Source organism: Podarcis vaucheri, assembly GCF_965113315.1.
Source record: "Podarcis vaucheri genome assembly, chromosome: 3".
In the NCBI taxonomy this organism is placed as follows: Eukaryota; Metazoa; Chordata; class Lepidosauria; order Squamata; family Lacertidae; genus Podarcis; species Podarcis vaucheri.
In genome coordinates this window covers 4641334-4658070 of record NC_138761.1, presented here as the reverse complement: position 1 = coordinate 4658070, position 16737 = coordinate 4641334, and the positions used below count along the sequence as shown (strand labels likewise).

The 16737-nt window shown below is 47.6% G+C and overlaps 1 protein-coding gene across 1 annotated transcript; it reads left to right on the top strand.

Annotated features, from left to right (window-relative positions):
- The first annotated feature begins 8436 nt into the window (after positions 1-8436).
- DNAJC27 (DnaJ heat shock protein family (Hsp40) member C27) lies at positions 8437-16018 on the top strand. The gene is made up of 7 exons (XM_082216572.1): positions 8437-8628; positions 11105-11187; positions 12286-12355; positions 12811-12975; positions 13195-13317; positions 14275-14435; positions 14593-16018. Exons 1-7 carry the CDS (start codon positions 8551-8553, stop codon positions 14723-14725), a joined length of 813 nt encoding a protein of 270 aa, XP_082072698.1. The 5' UTR covers positions 8437-8550; the 3' UTR covers positions 14726-16018.
- The last annotated feature ends 719 nt before the right edge of the window (positions 16019-16737 follow it).

Here is a 16737-nt window from a genome sequence, read left to right as displayed (position 1 = left end):
AGGGAGTCCTTCCAAGTCCTATTTGGAGATACCAGACTTTGATCCTGGGACCTTCTGCATGCAGATGTTCTAACACTGAGCTCCAGCCCTTCCCCAGAACTGTTATTTTTCTTGAAAAGAACTCAAAATGCATTTTTTTAATAAATAAAAATAAATAAAGAACAAGGAAGTCTACCCCCTTCTCCTTTCCAGGAGGCGCAGTCTGGATGTGATGATTAGCATGACTGATGAAGACGGCTACCCTGTGATGTACTTAATGGCATATCGTCTTCTGTCTATCTGTACCGCTGCTGTTGCCATGACTACGTCCATCCAGCGTGATGCCTTGATGAATTGTCCTGGTGCTGAAAAACAAACAACAGCTCACAACTGTTGTTTTGCAAGCCTCCTGAATAATGGCCTTCCCTGGAAATCTTCCGCAAAACACCAAAATAGATGGCTTACAAAGGAACACATTTCAAAAGATTTGCCTCTCAAGGAGAAGGAAGCAAATGTCAAGGACCTCTTACACCTTCCTGGATGCTGAAGTGGCAGGGATGAATGCCCACAGAGACAGTGAAATAATAATAATAATAATAATAATAATAATAATAATAATAATAATATATTTATACCCCACCCATCTGGCTGAGTTTCCCCAGCTACTCTGGGCAGCTCCCAATCGAGTGTTAAAAACAATACAGCATTAAATATTAAAAACTTCCATAAACAGGGCTGCCTTCAGATGTCTGTTAAAGATAGGATAGCTGCTTATTTCCTTCACATCTGAAGGGAGGGTGTTCCACAGGGCGGGCGCCACTACCGAGAAGTCCCTCTGCCTGGTTCCCTGTAACCTCACTTCTCACAATGAGGGAACCACCAGAAGGCCCTCGGTGCTGGATCTCAGTGTCCAGGCAGAACGATGGGGGTGGAGACGCTCCTTCAGGGATACAGGCCATTTAGGGCTTTAAAGGTCAGCACCAACACTTTGAATTGTGCTCGGAAACGTACTGGGAGCCAGTGTAGGTCTTTCAAGACCGGTGTTGTATGGTCTCAGCAGCCGCCCCCAGTCACCAGTCTAGCTGCCGCATTCTGGATTAGTTGCAGTTTCCGGGTCACCTTCAAAGGTAGCCCCACGTAGAGCGCATTGCAGTAGTCCAAGCTGGAGATAACTAGAGCCTGCACCACTCTGGCGAGACAGTCCGCGGGCAGGTAGGGTCTCATCCTGCGTACCAGATGGAGGTGCAGGTGGCATCTTGATGGAGTTAGGCAATGGGTTTTCTTGGTTTCTAAGAAGAGCCTCTTGGATCAGGCCAATGGGCCCATTTGGTCCAGCCTCCTGTTTGCACAGTGGCCAACCAGATGGTCAAAAAGTGAAATAAAAAATTTAAGGTCCTGTATATATATACAGTGGTGCACCGCAAGACGAAATTAATTCGTTCCACGAGTTTTTTCTTCTTGCGAGTTTTTTGTCTTGCGAAGCATGGTTTCCCATAGGAATGCATTGAAAATCAATTAATGCGTTCCTATGGAGGCTGCCTTCAGACCAGGTCCGGGGACAGTCTGTCCCCGGACCTCTTCTGTAGGCAGGTGGGGGGAGAACGGCTTTTCTTCCCACCGCCAGCCTTCAGAAGGCTGTTCTGAAGGCTGGCGGTGGGAAGAAAAGCCCTTCTCCCCCCACCGGAGACTTCAAAAGAGCTTCGGGAAGTCCGGCGGGGGGCCAAGGGATTCCCTCCCAGCCCGCCCCGCTCCGCTGAAGTTTAGAGGGAGCCTGTGGGGAAAAACTCAAAAAAAAATAATCGTTTTGTAAGAAAGGCCCATAGGAAAATTTGTCTTGCGAAGCGGCTAAAAAATCAGAAAAACCTTTCATCTTGCGCGTTTTTCGTTGAGCAAGGCATTCATCTTGCGGGGTACCACTGTATACCGTATATAATAGATGGTCATAAATGTACCAACCAAGCGCATACATAGATGTGTGGACCACATGTCTGGAGCAGCACAGGAGGACCGCCCTGAAACCATTTTCAAATGTTTTCTTTGCAAGGAGGGAGGAGGTGGGGGAGCCTCCCCATTGTCCTTTCCTTCACAAATCCTGTCTGAAAGGTATGTCTGTGTATGAATAGGGTGAGCCTGTGACCTGGCTCAGGAACTAAGTATTTGTCATTGCAAAAGACTGGCCAGGCTCCCCCAGGGTATCCCATTAAGTAAGCATTAACAGGTAACCTGCCAGACAGAAGGTAAACAACGCACTCAGATTTCTGTTGTAGGCCGCCCTTTCTGTGATGTAGGTATGATGTATCGGAGGGGTACACCCCTTCTGTGATGTAGGCTGGATGTTTTGGCCTCTGTTATTTTCTCCGACCGATGGAGAACCTGCAAAGGACTCTATAAGGGCTCTTGTGTCCCTCCAACTGGGGAGGCAGCGATGAGCCATCACAGCTAGTAGACACTGGTCACCTCCTCCTTCTCCATGAGTTTGCTCAGTCCTCTTTTACAGACATCCAAGTTGGTGGCCATCTCTGCCTCTGGGGCGAACAAGTTCCATTCTGTTTCTTCTCCCTGTGTGGACTCTTCCCACATCCAGCTTCGTTGGATGTCGATGAGTTCTAGTGCTTGTGTGCTGGGCTCGGGGGTAAACCATGAAACGCAGTCCAGGACCGGTCCAGAATCCAAAGGTTCCGCTGGGAGTCAGTCCAACAGGGCCAAGGCAGGAAACCAGGCAAGGACAGGTACAGGATCTCAGGCAGGATCTAGCATACAGCAATGTTGCCCCTGCAACCTGGGGCGGGGTCCGACAGCCTTTTATCTCTGTCGGGGTAACGGCCGGTCCTGATTCCCCGGCCACTCACCTCCCTGTCTCGCCCGAAGGCGAGCACTCCTCCTGCGAGTACTCAGGTCTCTCCTTCTCTCAGACCTGAGTCTCTGCATCTCAGGAGACGTCGGTGGGTTACTAGACCCAGAGGCCGCCTCAGCCTCCCCTGACCCAACCGGTAGTGGAGCAGCTATAAGAGATGGCCCAGCTGGAGGCAACGAGGGAATCCCCGCATCTGGAGCCAGGGCAGGATCAGGCCCCTGACTCGGCCCAGCTAGGGAACCTGTGCAGACTGGGACTCTTCAGGATCAGGCCCCAGACTTGGTTCAGATGATGGCTGAGGCAGAGGACCCGGTGCCCTCCACATATTTTGGAACACAATTTGTGCTGATGGGAGTTGCCATCCAAAAACCTCTGGAGGGCACGAAGATGGGGAACGTTACTGGGGAAACAATGCCAGTTTGGTCCACATCTTCTGCTCTGCTGTGCAACGCTGAGACGTAGGAATAGGAAAACGGACATGTGGGGCCTGGACCAATCTCCACTGGTGACCACATCTTTTGCCTCTGACTCATTGATCTTCTCTTGCCTTAGTCAGTATATAGCACTAACCCACAAGTTTGCAGACTGATGGCTGGAGACAGCCGGATGGGTTCGATGGACCTTTGGCTTGACCCAGCAGGGCAATTTTTAATGGCCCACCCCAAAGGAATTTTGCCCTTCTGTTCTTGCAGCCGAATATGATGGTTTTGAAAAGCTATTTTTATTTCACCAGACGAGAAAAGAAGATAGTTAAAGGTGGCGTAACTCCTGGGGCCTCTAATTGTGAATTGATCACAGGGCTTGAATGTGTGAACTCTGCCAGCAACGGCAAATTCTTGGTCGGAGGTCTCTTGTTCTGGCTTCTTGCAAGAGCGATGACGCGGAAAAGGCTCTTAAGTGAAATGCAGACTATGCCACTAATTGATTTCTGGCGTAAATCTCTTTCTCTTTCTCCCCCCAACATCCCTCCTGTCTCACCTTCAGTCTTTCCTCTGACAAATCTATTGCCAAAATAAGTATATTCTGTCAAATTGGCTCATCTACCCACGCTGTACTGCGGGGTCCTCTTACATTCATTTGCCGGAGCTGCGTTCCTGCGGGTGGAAATCTATTTTCCGAACTTTTACTTTCTCTCCAATCCAGTCTCAGGAACTAGCCCTGTTACAAACTTTAGTTTGCAGATGCCCCAGGTTGTGTTTTGCTTTGATCTAGGAAACTCAGGTTTTGGAGAATTTAAAATAAACCCAAAATGCTGTGGGAGCAAAGATAATGAAGTTGGCTCCTTGCAAACCATGGTTTGAAAATGGGGAGCTAACCGTGGGCGCATGTGATTCAAGTTTCTCTATCCAAAGCCTTAGCGATGTCATGCTTTTTGTGTACTGGCACAAGCCATAGTTAACACACAACAGGTTTCCGAATTTCTGATTTGAAAGGGAAGACCTGGATTAATGTGAGGTTATTTCCTGAATTTATTAGGCACTTAATAGCCAACCACATACAACTTCCTTCAGAATAGCGCTGTTGAGCTTGAAAGCCTCCTCCAAGTAAGCTTATTGAGCGTTCATCCTGATTTTCTTGCACAAAGCTTGCATAGAGTCGAGGCTATGTCTGGTCTTTATTGAGCTTTCATTTATTTGTGCATGAGTGAGAAATTAGATATTAATGACCTCTCACGGGTGATCTATAAAAGAGCTGGTTGGATCCTTAGATCCAAAGGACGGGGCTAAACTCACTCTCTAGTCAGTGGCATATTGGGGGTTGCTGGGGCCCAGGGCAGGCAAGCAACTGACACCACCAGAATGCCCTCCCCAGCGGAGCCAAGCAGGGCTGTGCTGTGCCAGGGCAGGGATCCCCACTGAAGCTGGTGCCTCCATGGCCACACCTGGTTGTGCCCACTCAGAATTTTGCACCTGGGGCACAGTCCCCCCTCCGCTGCCGCCGCACGCTACACCACTGTCTCTAGCGAAAGAGAGAGCCCCCCAGTAGAGTTTTAAGGTCACAAAAGCAAGCAGTGGTATTTGTTGTCATTGTTGTTTAGTCGTTTAGCCGTGTCCGACTCTCCGTGACCCCCTGGACCAGAGCACGCCATGCCCTCCTGTCTTCCACTGCCTCCCACAGTTTGGTCAAACTCATGCTGGTAGCTTCGAGAACACTGTCCAACCATCTCGTCCTCTGTCGTCCCCTTCTCCCTGTGCCTTCCATCTTTCCCAACATCAGGGTCTTTTCCAGGGAGTCTTCTCTTCTCATGAGGTGGCCAAAGTCTCTGAGCCTCAGCTTCACGATCTGTCCTTCCAGTGAGCACTCAGGGCTGGTTTCCTTCAGAATGGAGAGGTTTGATCTTCTTGCAGTCCATGGGACTCTCAAGAGTCTCCTCCAGCACCAGAATTCAAAAGCACCAATTCTTCGGTGATCTGCCTTCTTTATGGTCCAGCTCTAGCTTCCATACATCACTACTGGGAAAACCAGAGCTTTAACTATACGGACCTTTGTTGGCAGCAGTATAAGCGTGGGGATTTGGGCTGTTAGAACTTTTAAATGCAGGCATTCCCCCACCCCAGCTATGCACAATCGAAATAATTAAATTCTATTCAAACCCAGAAATGGCAGAAGAGAGCTGGAGAGTCCTTGAGGCTCACATTTGAATTCTTTGAGGCCTCTTGGGTGGATGGCATCTGGACCCAGCAATCTGTCAAGTTTTTATTTCATCTCTCAAGCCTAGAACTTGACAGTACTGGATTTACATATAAGCTAAACAAGCCATAGCTTAGGGCCCCACTCAAAAAAATTAAAGGAAAAAACACACCTGGATGTACGTTGATAAAATACATATTTTGTTACAGTGGTTCCTCGGGTTAAGTACTTAATTCGTTCTGGAGGTCCATTCTTAACCTGAAACTGTTCTTAACCTGAAGCACCACTTTAGCTAATGGGGCCTCCTGCTGCTGCCGCGCCGCTGGAGCACGATTTCTGTTCTCATCCTGAAGCAAAGTTCTTAACCTGAAGCACTATTTCTGGGTTAGCGGAGTCTGTAACCTGAAGCATATGTATCCCGAGATACCACTCTATGTGCAAATGGCTTTAGATACCTATTAGGTCCATAAATTACCATATAGCATATATTCAACATAAAACAGTGACAATTTGTTGTTGACAAAGGACAGCTGGACATATAAAGGGCCCCATTACCTTCAGTAGCTTAGGGCCTCATCAAACCTAAATCCGGCCCTGGAACGTGACCTCGTACCAACGCTATTTGCCTCACTCTGTTTTCCCCTGGACCCCAGGGTGGGTTGCAGCAATAAAGCGCACAACAATCAATAGCCCCAAATTAAAATAAATTGGACAATAGCACCATTAGAGGTGAAATTCAGTGCAGCTATGGATTAAAGATGCAATATACTCATGAGTATTCGCATTGACTCTGGCCAGTTTTAATGGCTCCATCTGGGCAGTGTTAGAGAACAACTATCAAGATGATTTGCAAACTTCCTTATGCGTCCAGCGCTCACCTGAAATGACATCTGGTTTCCGGATGTGCACTATTTGAGCACCCCCACGCATGCCTTTGCTCTGGTCAGCCCCTGCTCTAATCAACCACCCCATTTCAGAAGACCCTGTTTTTCATCAAACGTCCTGTTTGCCCCTAAATCCAGGTGGACGTTACACAAAGCACCTGGCTGACTATTAATAAACGGCCCTGCTGTGTCTCAGTGCTGCGAGAAAATGTCAAGCCATCAAGTCCATCCTTCACATTACTGCAGCAAAAGGGGGCATTTAAATATTCCCAAGCATACCTTGCAGACATGCAAGAATTAAAGAGAGGCTCATTGCCCTGATTTAATTTAAAACTTTTGATGCTTTTGAATTATGGTGCTGGAGGAGACTCTTGAGAGTCCCATGGACTGCAAGAAGATCAAACCTCTCCATTCTGAAGGAAATCAGCCCTGAGTGCTCACTGGAAGGACAGATCGTGAAGCTGAGGCTCCAATACTTTGGCCACCTCATGAGAAGAGAGGACTCCCTGGAAAAGACCCTGATGTTGGGAAAGATGGAGGGCACAAGGAGAAGGGGACGACAGAGAATGAGATGGTTGGATGGTGTTCTTGAAGCTACTAGCATGAGTTTGATCAAACTGCGGGAGGCAGTGGAGGACAGAAGTGCCTGGCGTGCTCTGGTCCATGGGGTCACGAAGAGTCGGACACGACTAAACGACTAAACAACAACAACAACAATTTAAAACATCCATGCATTCTTCAGATGTACAGGGCTTATCTGACATCTACCAACCAAAGCCATTTGTAACCATTATAAATATACCGGTAACTGGGATAGGATGAGCGGGGTTTCGGGGGAGACAACAAAGGACATCTGTAAGATTGGTTTTTGTTTTTGTTTAATGAATAGAATATTCATTATATTTCATGCCATTTAACTTGTTGTTGTCGTTTAGTCGTGTCCGACTCTTTGTGACCCCCTGGACCAGAGCACGCCAGGCACTCCTATCTTCCACTGCCTCCCGCAGTTTGGTCAAACTCATGCTGGTAGCTTCGAGAACACTGCCCCACCATCTCGCTCCCCCACCTCCTCCCTCCTTGCAGAGAAAACATTTGAAAATGGTTTCAGGGCGGTCCTCCTGTGCTGCTCCAGCATTAAATGAGCAATAAAACTACATTCATAAAACACTTTCATTATATATTATACTCCTGAAGGAGTATGTCCACCACTGTCATCCAGCCTGGACACTGAGGTCCAGCTCACTTCTGGCGGAAGCGAGATTACAGGGAATCAGGCAGAGGACCTTCTTGGTGGTGGCACCCACTCCCTTCAGATGTCAAGGAGATAAAGAACTACACAACTTTTAGAAGACATCTGAAGACAGCCCTGAACAGGGAAGTTTCTAATGTTTTATTGTGTTTCTGTATATGCTGGAAGCCCCCTTGAGCAGGGGGCAACCCAGTGAGATGGGTGGGGTGCAAGTACATAATAAAGTTGTTGTTGTTGTTTTATTATATAGGTGCCTCTTTTAAGGACGCTTTTAATGTTTGATGCATTACTGTATTTTAATATTTTGTTGGAAGCTGCCCAGTGGCTGGGGAAGCCCGGCCAGATGGGCAGGATATAAATAATAAATTAATAATAATAATAATAATAATAATAATAATAATAATAATTACCAGGCATTTTAAATGTGATTGTGCGAAGGCAGGAGGGGGTTATCAGTCTGCTTCTGTTTTTATTATGTATTTTGTGTTCTCATTTTGTAATTTTACATGAACTGCCCTGTAATCTTCAGGTGAAGGACTGTGCAGTATACATCAATAGGACTGTAATATATATCTATAGGGCTGTTATAAATCAACCAAGAATAAGAAAAGAAAAGAAAAGAAAAGAAAAGAAAAGAAAAGAAAAGGGACAAAGCTTCCCAACCCAGCCCTAAGCGCGCCTGCCTCCTCCTCTGAATCAACAGGACTGAGGGGAAGAGGCGGACGGGAAGCCACTTTGATTCATTCTCGCGAGATTTCCCAGCTCTCGCGTAGCGCGGCGGCTTCTCGGCCTGCTCTCGCAGGGAAATCTCGCGAGGCGTCGCCCGGGTCCTAAGCAGCCGCGTCGCCGCTGTCGTTAAGCGGGCCATGGGGAGCGGGGCGGAGGAGGCGGGCGCCCTGGCCGGCGAGGGGCCCCCTTGAACCCCGGCGAGTCCAGCCCGCGTCCTTCGCGAGATGGAGGCGAAGCGGAAAGAGCCGCGGAAGGCGCTGAGGATCAAAGTCATCTCCATGGGCAACGCGGAGGTGGGCAAGGTAAGAGCGGGGAGGGAGGCGCCTTATTGGCTCGCGGGGCGGGGAGTGACAAGGCGCGCAACCAGTCAGTCGCCCCCTCGGCCGTTTTGACCGTTATGGCAGTTGGGCGTTAGCGTGGGATGGGGCGCTGATTCTTTGGCCAAGCGCAAAGGCTTCTGGGAGGGCAGGAGCAATCCTTATCTGTTGAGTTACATTTGCATATATGTATATTGCAGGCTTCCCCAAACTCCGCCCCCCAGGTGTTTTGGGACTACAACTCCCATCATCCCTAGCTAACAGGACCAGTGGTCAGGGATGATGGGAATTGTAGTCCAAAACATCTGGAGGGCTGAGTTTGGGGGTGCCTGGTATAGTGTGGTGTGTGTGTGTGTACACACACACACACGCAAGTATAACTCAGATATATACACACATACATATATATATATATATATGGTAATGTTTATATTGTTACGGAAAAATCTAGGTGTGAGGCTACTCAATCACCCAGCTGGTCGGGCAGAGCCCGCGGGTCCCTGCAGAATAAAGGAAGAGTCCAGCCACCAACTGGAGCAAATACAGTGGAACCTCGGATTACATACGCTTCAGGTTACAGACTCCGCTAACCCAGAAATAGTACCTCGGGTTAAGAACTTTGCTTCAGGATGAGAACAGAAATCGTGCTCCAGCAGCGCGGCAGCAGCAGGGGGGCCCCGTTAGCTAAAGTGGTGCTTCAGGTTAAGAACGGACCTCCGGAACGAATTAAGTACTTAACCTGAGGTCCCACTGTAGCTGTAGACCAAAGTTTATTGCACAAAATTCAAAGAGGAATTTTGAACCCCGAGGATGGGGTGACAAGGACTTTTAAAAGTTTCTATCTTATCCCAGCATACAGTTCATTAAGCATCATCACTACATGATTGCTACATCAGAAAAGGGGAGGGATATACATGATTAACATAGGAGGAATGTGTTGGGGCAACAGGATATGTATTGGGAAGTAGATTCTAAGCACCTACTAAAGGTAAAGGGACCCCTGACCATTAGGTCCAGTCGTGGCTGACTCTGGCGTTGCGGCACTCATCTCGCTTTATTGGCTGAGGGAGCCGGCGTACAGCTTCTGGGTCATGTGGCCAGCATGACTAAGCCGCTTCTGGCGAACCAGAGCAGCTCACGGAAATGTCATTTACCTTCCCACCAGAGTGGTACCTATTTATCTACTTGTTCTTTGAAGCACCTGCTACAAAGGGACAATAGAACTTTGGTTTGCATAGTCTGCCACCTGGGCAAGTCCGGAGGAGTGCCTTTGCCCAGCAATTGACACCTATGAGTAGCTTCCTGTGAGTACGTGACCTCCCACTTCAGGGATTATGGGGAAACCGAGTGGTTTCCAAGTCCTTGGCCAATGAAGCAATGAACCTTGGCAGTGGAATGAAGGAAACTGGGAAAGGAGTTGATTTTATATGATTTTTAAAGCTAGGTAACTTCCTGAGCAGTCAAGTCGAAAGGATACATTTATGCATAATATTTGTAACATTTAACAACTTTAGAGATGTGCCCCCCCCCGTAATTTCCGTAACAATATGCTGACTCCGAGGGACTCAACTAAGACAGCATAACATGGTTCTGATTACCGCCCACGCCCACAATAACCCTCCGAGGTTGGTTAGGTGAGAGAGACGCGTGGAGGACCCGTTTCCCGCTTTGTTTTTTGTGCCGGACTCTGACTGTTTTATCCAACCAGGACTCACACATATCGTTATCTTTTCTCATTTCATTTGAAAATATTTACAGGGCCACCCAATCCTCTTTGAGTTGGTTTTGGTTGAGTGCCGCTGGGGAAGGGGAATCCATTGGATTTCATCCACAAACAGTAGAAGTATAATAGGTCACCCATTTTCCCTCTACAAACACTGACGTTTGAGGAGTTTGGGAAGTTTTACTTCCATTGTTGTTGTTGATAATTTCAGGGGCAGACACCTGTTACTTGTTTTTGTTTTGCCTATTAAGTTAATATAGAGTGATTGCAGCATGTTTAAACAGTAATACAATAACTGGGGAACTTATCCTCTCAGTTTTTTTGGAAGATGTAAATTGTAGGTGTTTTAAAATAGAAAACATATATTCTAAACCATTCATATCATGACTTACAAGATATGCATGGACTTTTTGCCTCCTCGTATAGCCTCTTTGCTCTTTCCTTTTGCTGCAATTTATAACTAAATTAGGAAGCTTATAATTTTCCACAGTTTACCTTCCTGGTTTAATCAAACTGAAGTGTGGTTGTTTCAACTGCCCTTTTGCTTTTTAAGTTGAAAACAAAATTTAAAATACTGTTGCTTATATTGAATCAAATTTGCCAGTCATGCACATACACATACAGATATGTGCTTTAAAAAGATGTGCTTTGCACTTAACCTGGCTAAATACGGAATACAGTGGGTTGAATAGACAGCTCAGCCAATTGGGTAACAATCTCCATTCTTTTGCATTTTAGAGCTGCATCATAAAGCGATACTGTGAGAAGAGGTTTGTGCCCAAGTACCTTGCAACAATTGGCATTGATTATGGTGTCACCAAGTGAGTAACCTGCTTTCACAATAGAGAACACTTGACACAGCAGCTCCTGAAACTAAGAACCACGGCATTGTGTGTGTGAAACAGAAAGGCGGGAAATCATGCTTTGATTTTTCACTTACTTCAATCATTCAACATTTTGTTGCTATGATATTAATGGAAATTGCCACTGGGAAACTACAGGTGTTTGTGGGCATCTCATTTTGTGCTATATTTTGCATACAAGTGGGGCACATCCCAGTGGAGCAGATTTTACATCTCTGATCAATCCCTTAAAGGTAAAGGGACCCCTGACCATTAGGTCCAGTCGTGACTGACTCTGGGGTTGCGGCGCTCATCTCGCTTTATTGGCCGAGGGAGCCAGCGTACAACGTCCGGGTCATGTGGCCAGCATAACTAAGCCGCTTCTGGCAAACCAGAGCAGCGCATGGAAACGCCGTTTACCTTCCCGTCGGAGCGGTACCTATTTATCTACTACACTTTGACATGCTTTTGAACTGCTAGGTTGGCAGGAGCAGGGACCGAGCAACAGGAGCTCACCCCGTCATGGGGATTCAAACCGCCGACCTTCTGATTGGCAAGTCCTAGGCTCTGTGGTTTAACCCACAGCGCCACCCGCGTCCCGATAAATCCCTTATTAGCTAGTAAAATCCTCATTGAAAGCTGAGTACAGGCGGCAAGCATTTTGCATGGGGGTTCCATTCCTGCTCCCTGCACATGTTGGCAGAGTGCACATAACTGCACCCTGCCCCATTCTTTTCCGCCCCCATTCTGCCCTCTTCTTGATCCTAACGGACCCATGCGTCGGTGACTACACGTCAATTGGGCATGCCTAAAATGGTCATTGCCTGTACGTAATCTGGATGCCTGTGGGTCACCCTTCACTGATCATTTATCCGGTTACAATTTTTCTTTGCAGATTAGCCCAGAAGCTTTTTACTGAGCCCTAAATGATCACGCCAAAATTCATCTGTGTTCAACAGTCGCGTTGCGATGCTTGCCTAATACCCGTGTTGTAGAAAAGTTGAACTTGGTCTGGGAAAGAAGGGTCTCTGGAGTGTGTGCACTTGCATCTTATGGCTGTGTTCCTCTTTCTTTCAGAGTGCAGGTTCGGGATCGGGAAATCAAAGTGAATATTTTTGACATGGCTGGACACCCCTTCTTCTATGAGGTAAGCGAGGTGGCAGCTTCCTGGCCATTAGTTTAGGACATAAATCCATAGACCTCTGGTCCTGGCAAGCTAAATTGCTCCATGGTGAAAATTGTGGCCCACTTCATACCCTCACATGAGCTGGAGGGCTTTGACTAATTTGCATTTAACATTTATAGATTGGGCATTTTGGCTTACGATCATTGTAACTGTAGGATATCTATTTTAAATCTTAGTAACTATACGAGAGCTGAAAGGTAACGAATTTGTACATGGCCTGTCCCGATGCAGTTAATCTGCTAAAATTGCTGGTCAATCCAGCAGCAGCACTTTTCTGCCCGCACAGATGATGTCAGATCAGTTGAAAAGTGGCACATGTGTAAAGGGAAACTGATCCAGAGATTCCAAGCCATTCTGTTTCCTGTAACACCCTCTTGGTCCCAAATATCCAGTTGTTTGTTTCTGTGCTCTGTTAGGTACGCAATGAGTTTTACAAGGACACGCAGGGCGTAATCCTGGTGTATGATGTTGGGCTGAAGGAGTCATTTGATGCCCTCGACTCGTGGCTCGCTGAGATGAAGCAGGAACTTGGACCACATGGAAACATGGAGAATATTGTCTTTGTAGTTTGTGCCAACAAGGTAACCATTCCCAAGAAGAGGCTAAGGTGTGGAAAATCTTGCTTGTAACCATGGGCTCTTGCAGAGACTGCCCCCACTCACAAATCAGAGAACAGTATGTAGTTTGAAGACTTTACCAGTGTGAATTACTGGATTTTAAAAGGGTTAGGTAAAGTCATGGAGGCTAGGTCAGTAGCTGTGAGCCAGGATCATGCTTCCTCCCACCCACCTGTGTTTCAGGTTGATTGTACCAAGCACCGTTCTGTGGACGAAAGTGAGGGGCGGCTGTGGGCAGAGAGCAGAGGCTTCCTTTATTTTGAGACTTCTGCTCAGACTGGAGAAGGAATCAACGAGATGTTCCAGGTAAAACCAACTATGTCAAACCTAGAAGCCCTCATCCAGCCCTTTTCCTTGGCTCTCAATGGTCTGTGCTCTGTAAGGTTTCCAATAAATGCAACAAATGAAATAAATAACATTTTGTAAAAGAATTATATCAAGAGAGTTACCCTTGAAGGTGAAGTTGTATGCCCCAAACAATTTGTTTGGCTTATTCCCACATTGCAGGGGGTTGGGCTAAATGACCCTCAGGGTCCCTTCCAGCTCCACGTTTCTCTGAGTCTGATCACAATGCACCTGCTGAGCCCATCACCACTTTTTCATTTTTAGAGCTGCTTCTGCAATTTTCCTTCTCTGGGGATTCACACCCTACACACCCACTTTCCTTCTCTCAAATATATTTTCCCTGTCCCATGTTAAAATGCAGGGAATGACTTAATTGCTTGAATTCCATTTTGTTGCCATCTGTTTTTAATGACTTTCAAGTGAGCAGCCCTTCCCTTTTAAATAAGTAGAACAATAGGAGCTAGTAGTACAAGAGACTGGCCCTGCTGACTGTGGGAGGCCTTGTGGGTTTGGGGTCAAGAGAGACAAGGAACAGTGGTCTGGCAGATTATAGGTGAAGACAACCCCTTTTGACTGTGGGGTGGCTAAGCGGCCATTGATGTGGGGGAACTGAAAACCCCAAAGAATGGTCTGAAGGTCACTGCAACTCCCAGAGATCCATGCAGTGGCTGTTCTGAAACCTTCAGATAAGAAAGGAACTGGCTGAGGAAGAAGCAGCAGTGGAGATGAGGTGGTGGCGGGTGGTAGGTTTAAGAGGCTTGATCTTCCCCACAAAATCTATAGATGTTCTCCCTTTCTCAAGTTTCTTGATATGAGGCAGCAGAAGGACCTGAGGTTTGGTCCCATTAATGAAATAGGGATTGTCGGGCTACGGGCACATATGAAACTTTGCTACCTGTTCCTTCTGTGTGCTTGTAGACTTTCTACTCTGCCATCGTTGATTTGTGCGACAATGGGGGAAAGCGGCCCATGGCCAGCATGAGCGTCAGTTTCACCAAGGAGCAAGCGGACACCATCCGAAGAATCCGCAGCAGCAAGGACAGCTGGGACATGCTGGGCGTCAAGCCAGGGGCCACCAGGTAATGGAGGCAATCCCTGCTGGTTTAGAAGCCGGCAAGGGGGAATTGGGCAGACAGAGAATGGGAAGGGGCCCTTGGGCAAAGCTATAACTTGGGGAGCTTATTAGGCTTGTGCTTGTGGTGACCTCTCTTAATGGATGCCTGTCTTGCCCTCCAGGGATGAGGTGAACAAGGCCTATCGGAAGCTGGCGGTGCTGCTCCACCCGGATAAGTGCATGGCTCCTGGCAGCGAGGACGCCTTCAAAGCTGTGGTCAATGCACGGACTGCCTTGCTTAAAAACATCAAGTGAGAAAGGGAGGAAGCAGCTTCTCCAGAGGACAACTGATCCCTTTTGAGAGGGCTGCCCTTCTCCAGTCCAAATGAGAGACCTCAAGCGTTGCCTTTGAGCAAGGATGGTAGGAGCAAGATCCAGAGGGAACCACTACAGACAGTTTCCCCCTCCGCACCTCAACCATCCAGAACTGTGTCCTGCACTGTTGCAACCAGCTCGTCCATCTGTGGTGGATTGCCAAATCCATCTGAATGCATCCGTAGCTGTCCTTTCCTCTGCAGGGAAGCTGGCTTTTGATTGAGTTGACTCTGAAAAATATTTATTCTTTGTTTAAAGAGCTGCTCCTCTGTACTTTGTTATCCCAAACTTGGTGCTTTTAAGTCCAGCCTTTTCTCCTCCTCACCCTATGCCTGGCAATGTGTCCTGTTCCTTTCGAATGGTCCTCAATAAGTGAGCTATGGTTCCCTGCCCTCCCTTTCCCATGGTCATAGCTGTATAAGGTGGTCACCTCACATAGCATATAGCCATTCAGACCGGAGCACAAGGAGGAGTGGCTTAGGAGGTGGGCTGCCCCATCCATGCTATCTAGAACACCTCAAAAACATAACTGGAAGTGGAGGAGCAAAGAGGGTGGAGATAGGATCCTCCCCTTTTGCTCATGGGCCTCTGTTCATTTCCCTTCTTCCAGTCTCCTAAGGCAATGGGTTTGTCTGGCCGGGAAGATTAACTGGAAAATGTCCTTGTGAGGGACAGGGGATAGCAGGATTCACTCTGAGGCTCTGTGGTTTCCATCTTTTGCCTCCCTTTGCCTGACTACTCATAAAGTGACATTTGCACCTACAGGTGTCACGAGGCCACTTTTCAGAAAATTATCCAGGGAGCACCAAAATGTTCCAACCGGGAAAGACTCTGAGATTCTCTCTCTACAGCCCTGCTTCCTGGAGTGTCAACCATGGGAAAAGGAAGCTTTCTCATGGATTACCTTTGGGTCAGAGTTGGAGATGAGTGAGAACTGCAGGACTGTACCGCTTGGCATTTCTTGCCTGCCTTCAGTGCAAACTGTTTAGCTTTTGATCAGATAATGGAGGGAGAGATTTGCACACACACCCCCAGCCAAAAATGATGCCCTCCCCTGCAATGTTTGTATAGATATATATTGATTCACATGTGCACTTTAAGCCTTGGGCAATGGTTTTCAGCTTGCAGGCTTGTATGAACCCCGCTGTAGTTTCTTCCCCTCCACTTGCCCGTGAAGCTCAGTCTTAACAACCATTGTAAATGCCTTGTGATATAAATTCCCTGTGAACTTAAGGTTTTGCTGTATACCCTTGCGATTGCACTTTCCTGCCTTTGTTTTCTGCCCACGGTGTTGTGTGACTGAGATCTGCCTTCATTCCCCCTGCCATTTTGTTCTCCTGTTGAGCTTTTGACCTCCCATCTCCAGGGCAGGCTTTTCTACATGTGGAAGGTACTGTGAGCCCTCAGCAGTTGGTGTGGTCCCCGACAAAGATGGCTGTGCAAACCAGAGCAGCCTTGGCACCACAGGAAGCTGCTTTGTACTCAGTCAGACCGTCGGCCCAGCGAGCTCAGTGTTGGAGACACTCAGTAGCAGCTGCTCTCCAGGGTTTCAGACAAGGGGCATTCCCGCCATTACCTAGAAATGCCACGGATTGAGCCTGCGGTCCTTCTGCATGCCAAGCAAGTGTTCTGCCATGAGCTATGTCCCTTCCCCTCATCAGGCTGCTGTAAGTGCAGGGCTGCCCCACAGAAAAAGGGTACCTTTGTATTTTAGGAGACTGTAGATCTATACTGGCTACTCTCTTATTTCTACTTCAGGTCTGACAATTGGGGCAGCCCAGCAGGCATGAAACTAAACCAGGGTGGAGGTGGGGGAAATCCACCGTAATCTTTTCTAATGTGTGTGTGTGTGTGTGTGTGTGTGTGTGTGTGTGTGTATATATATGGGTTCCAGTAACAAGAAGCCGAAAGCACCAGCCTGAAGATGACGAGTGAGACCTCGTCGAAACGTC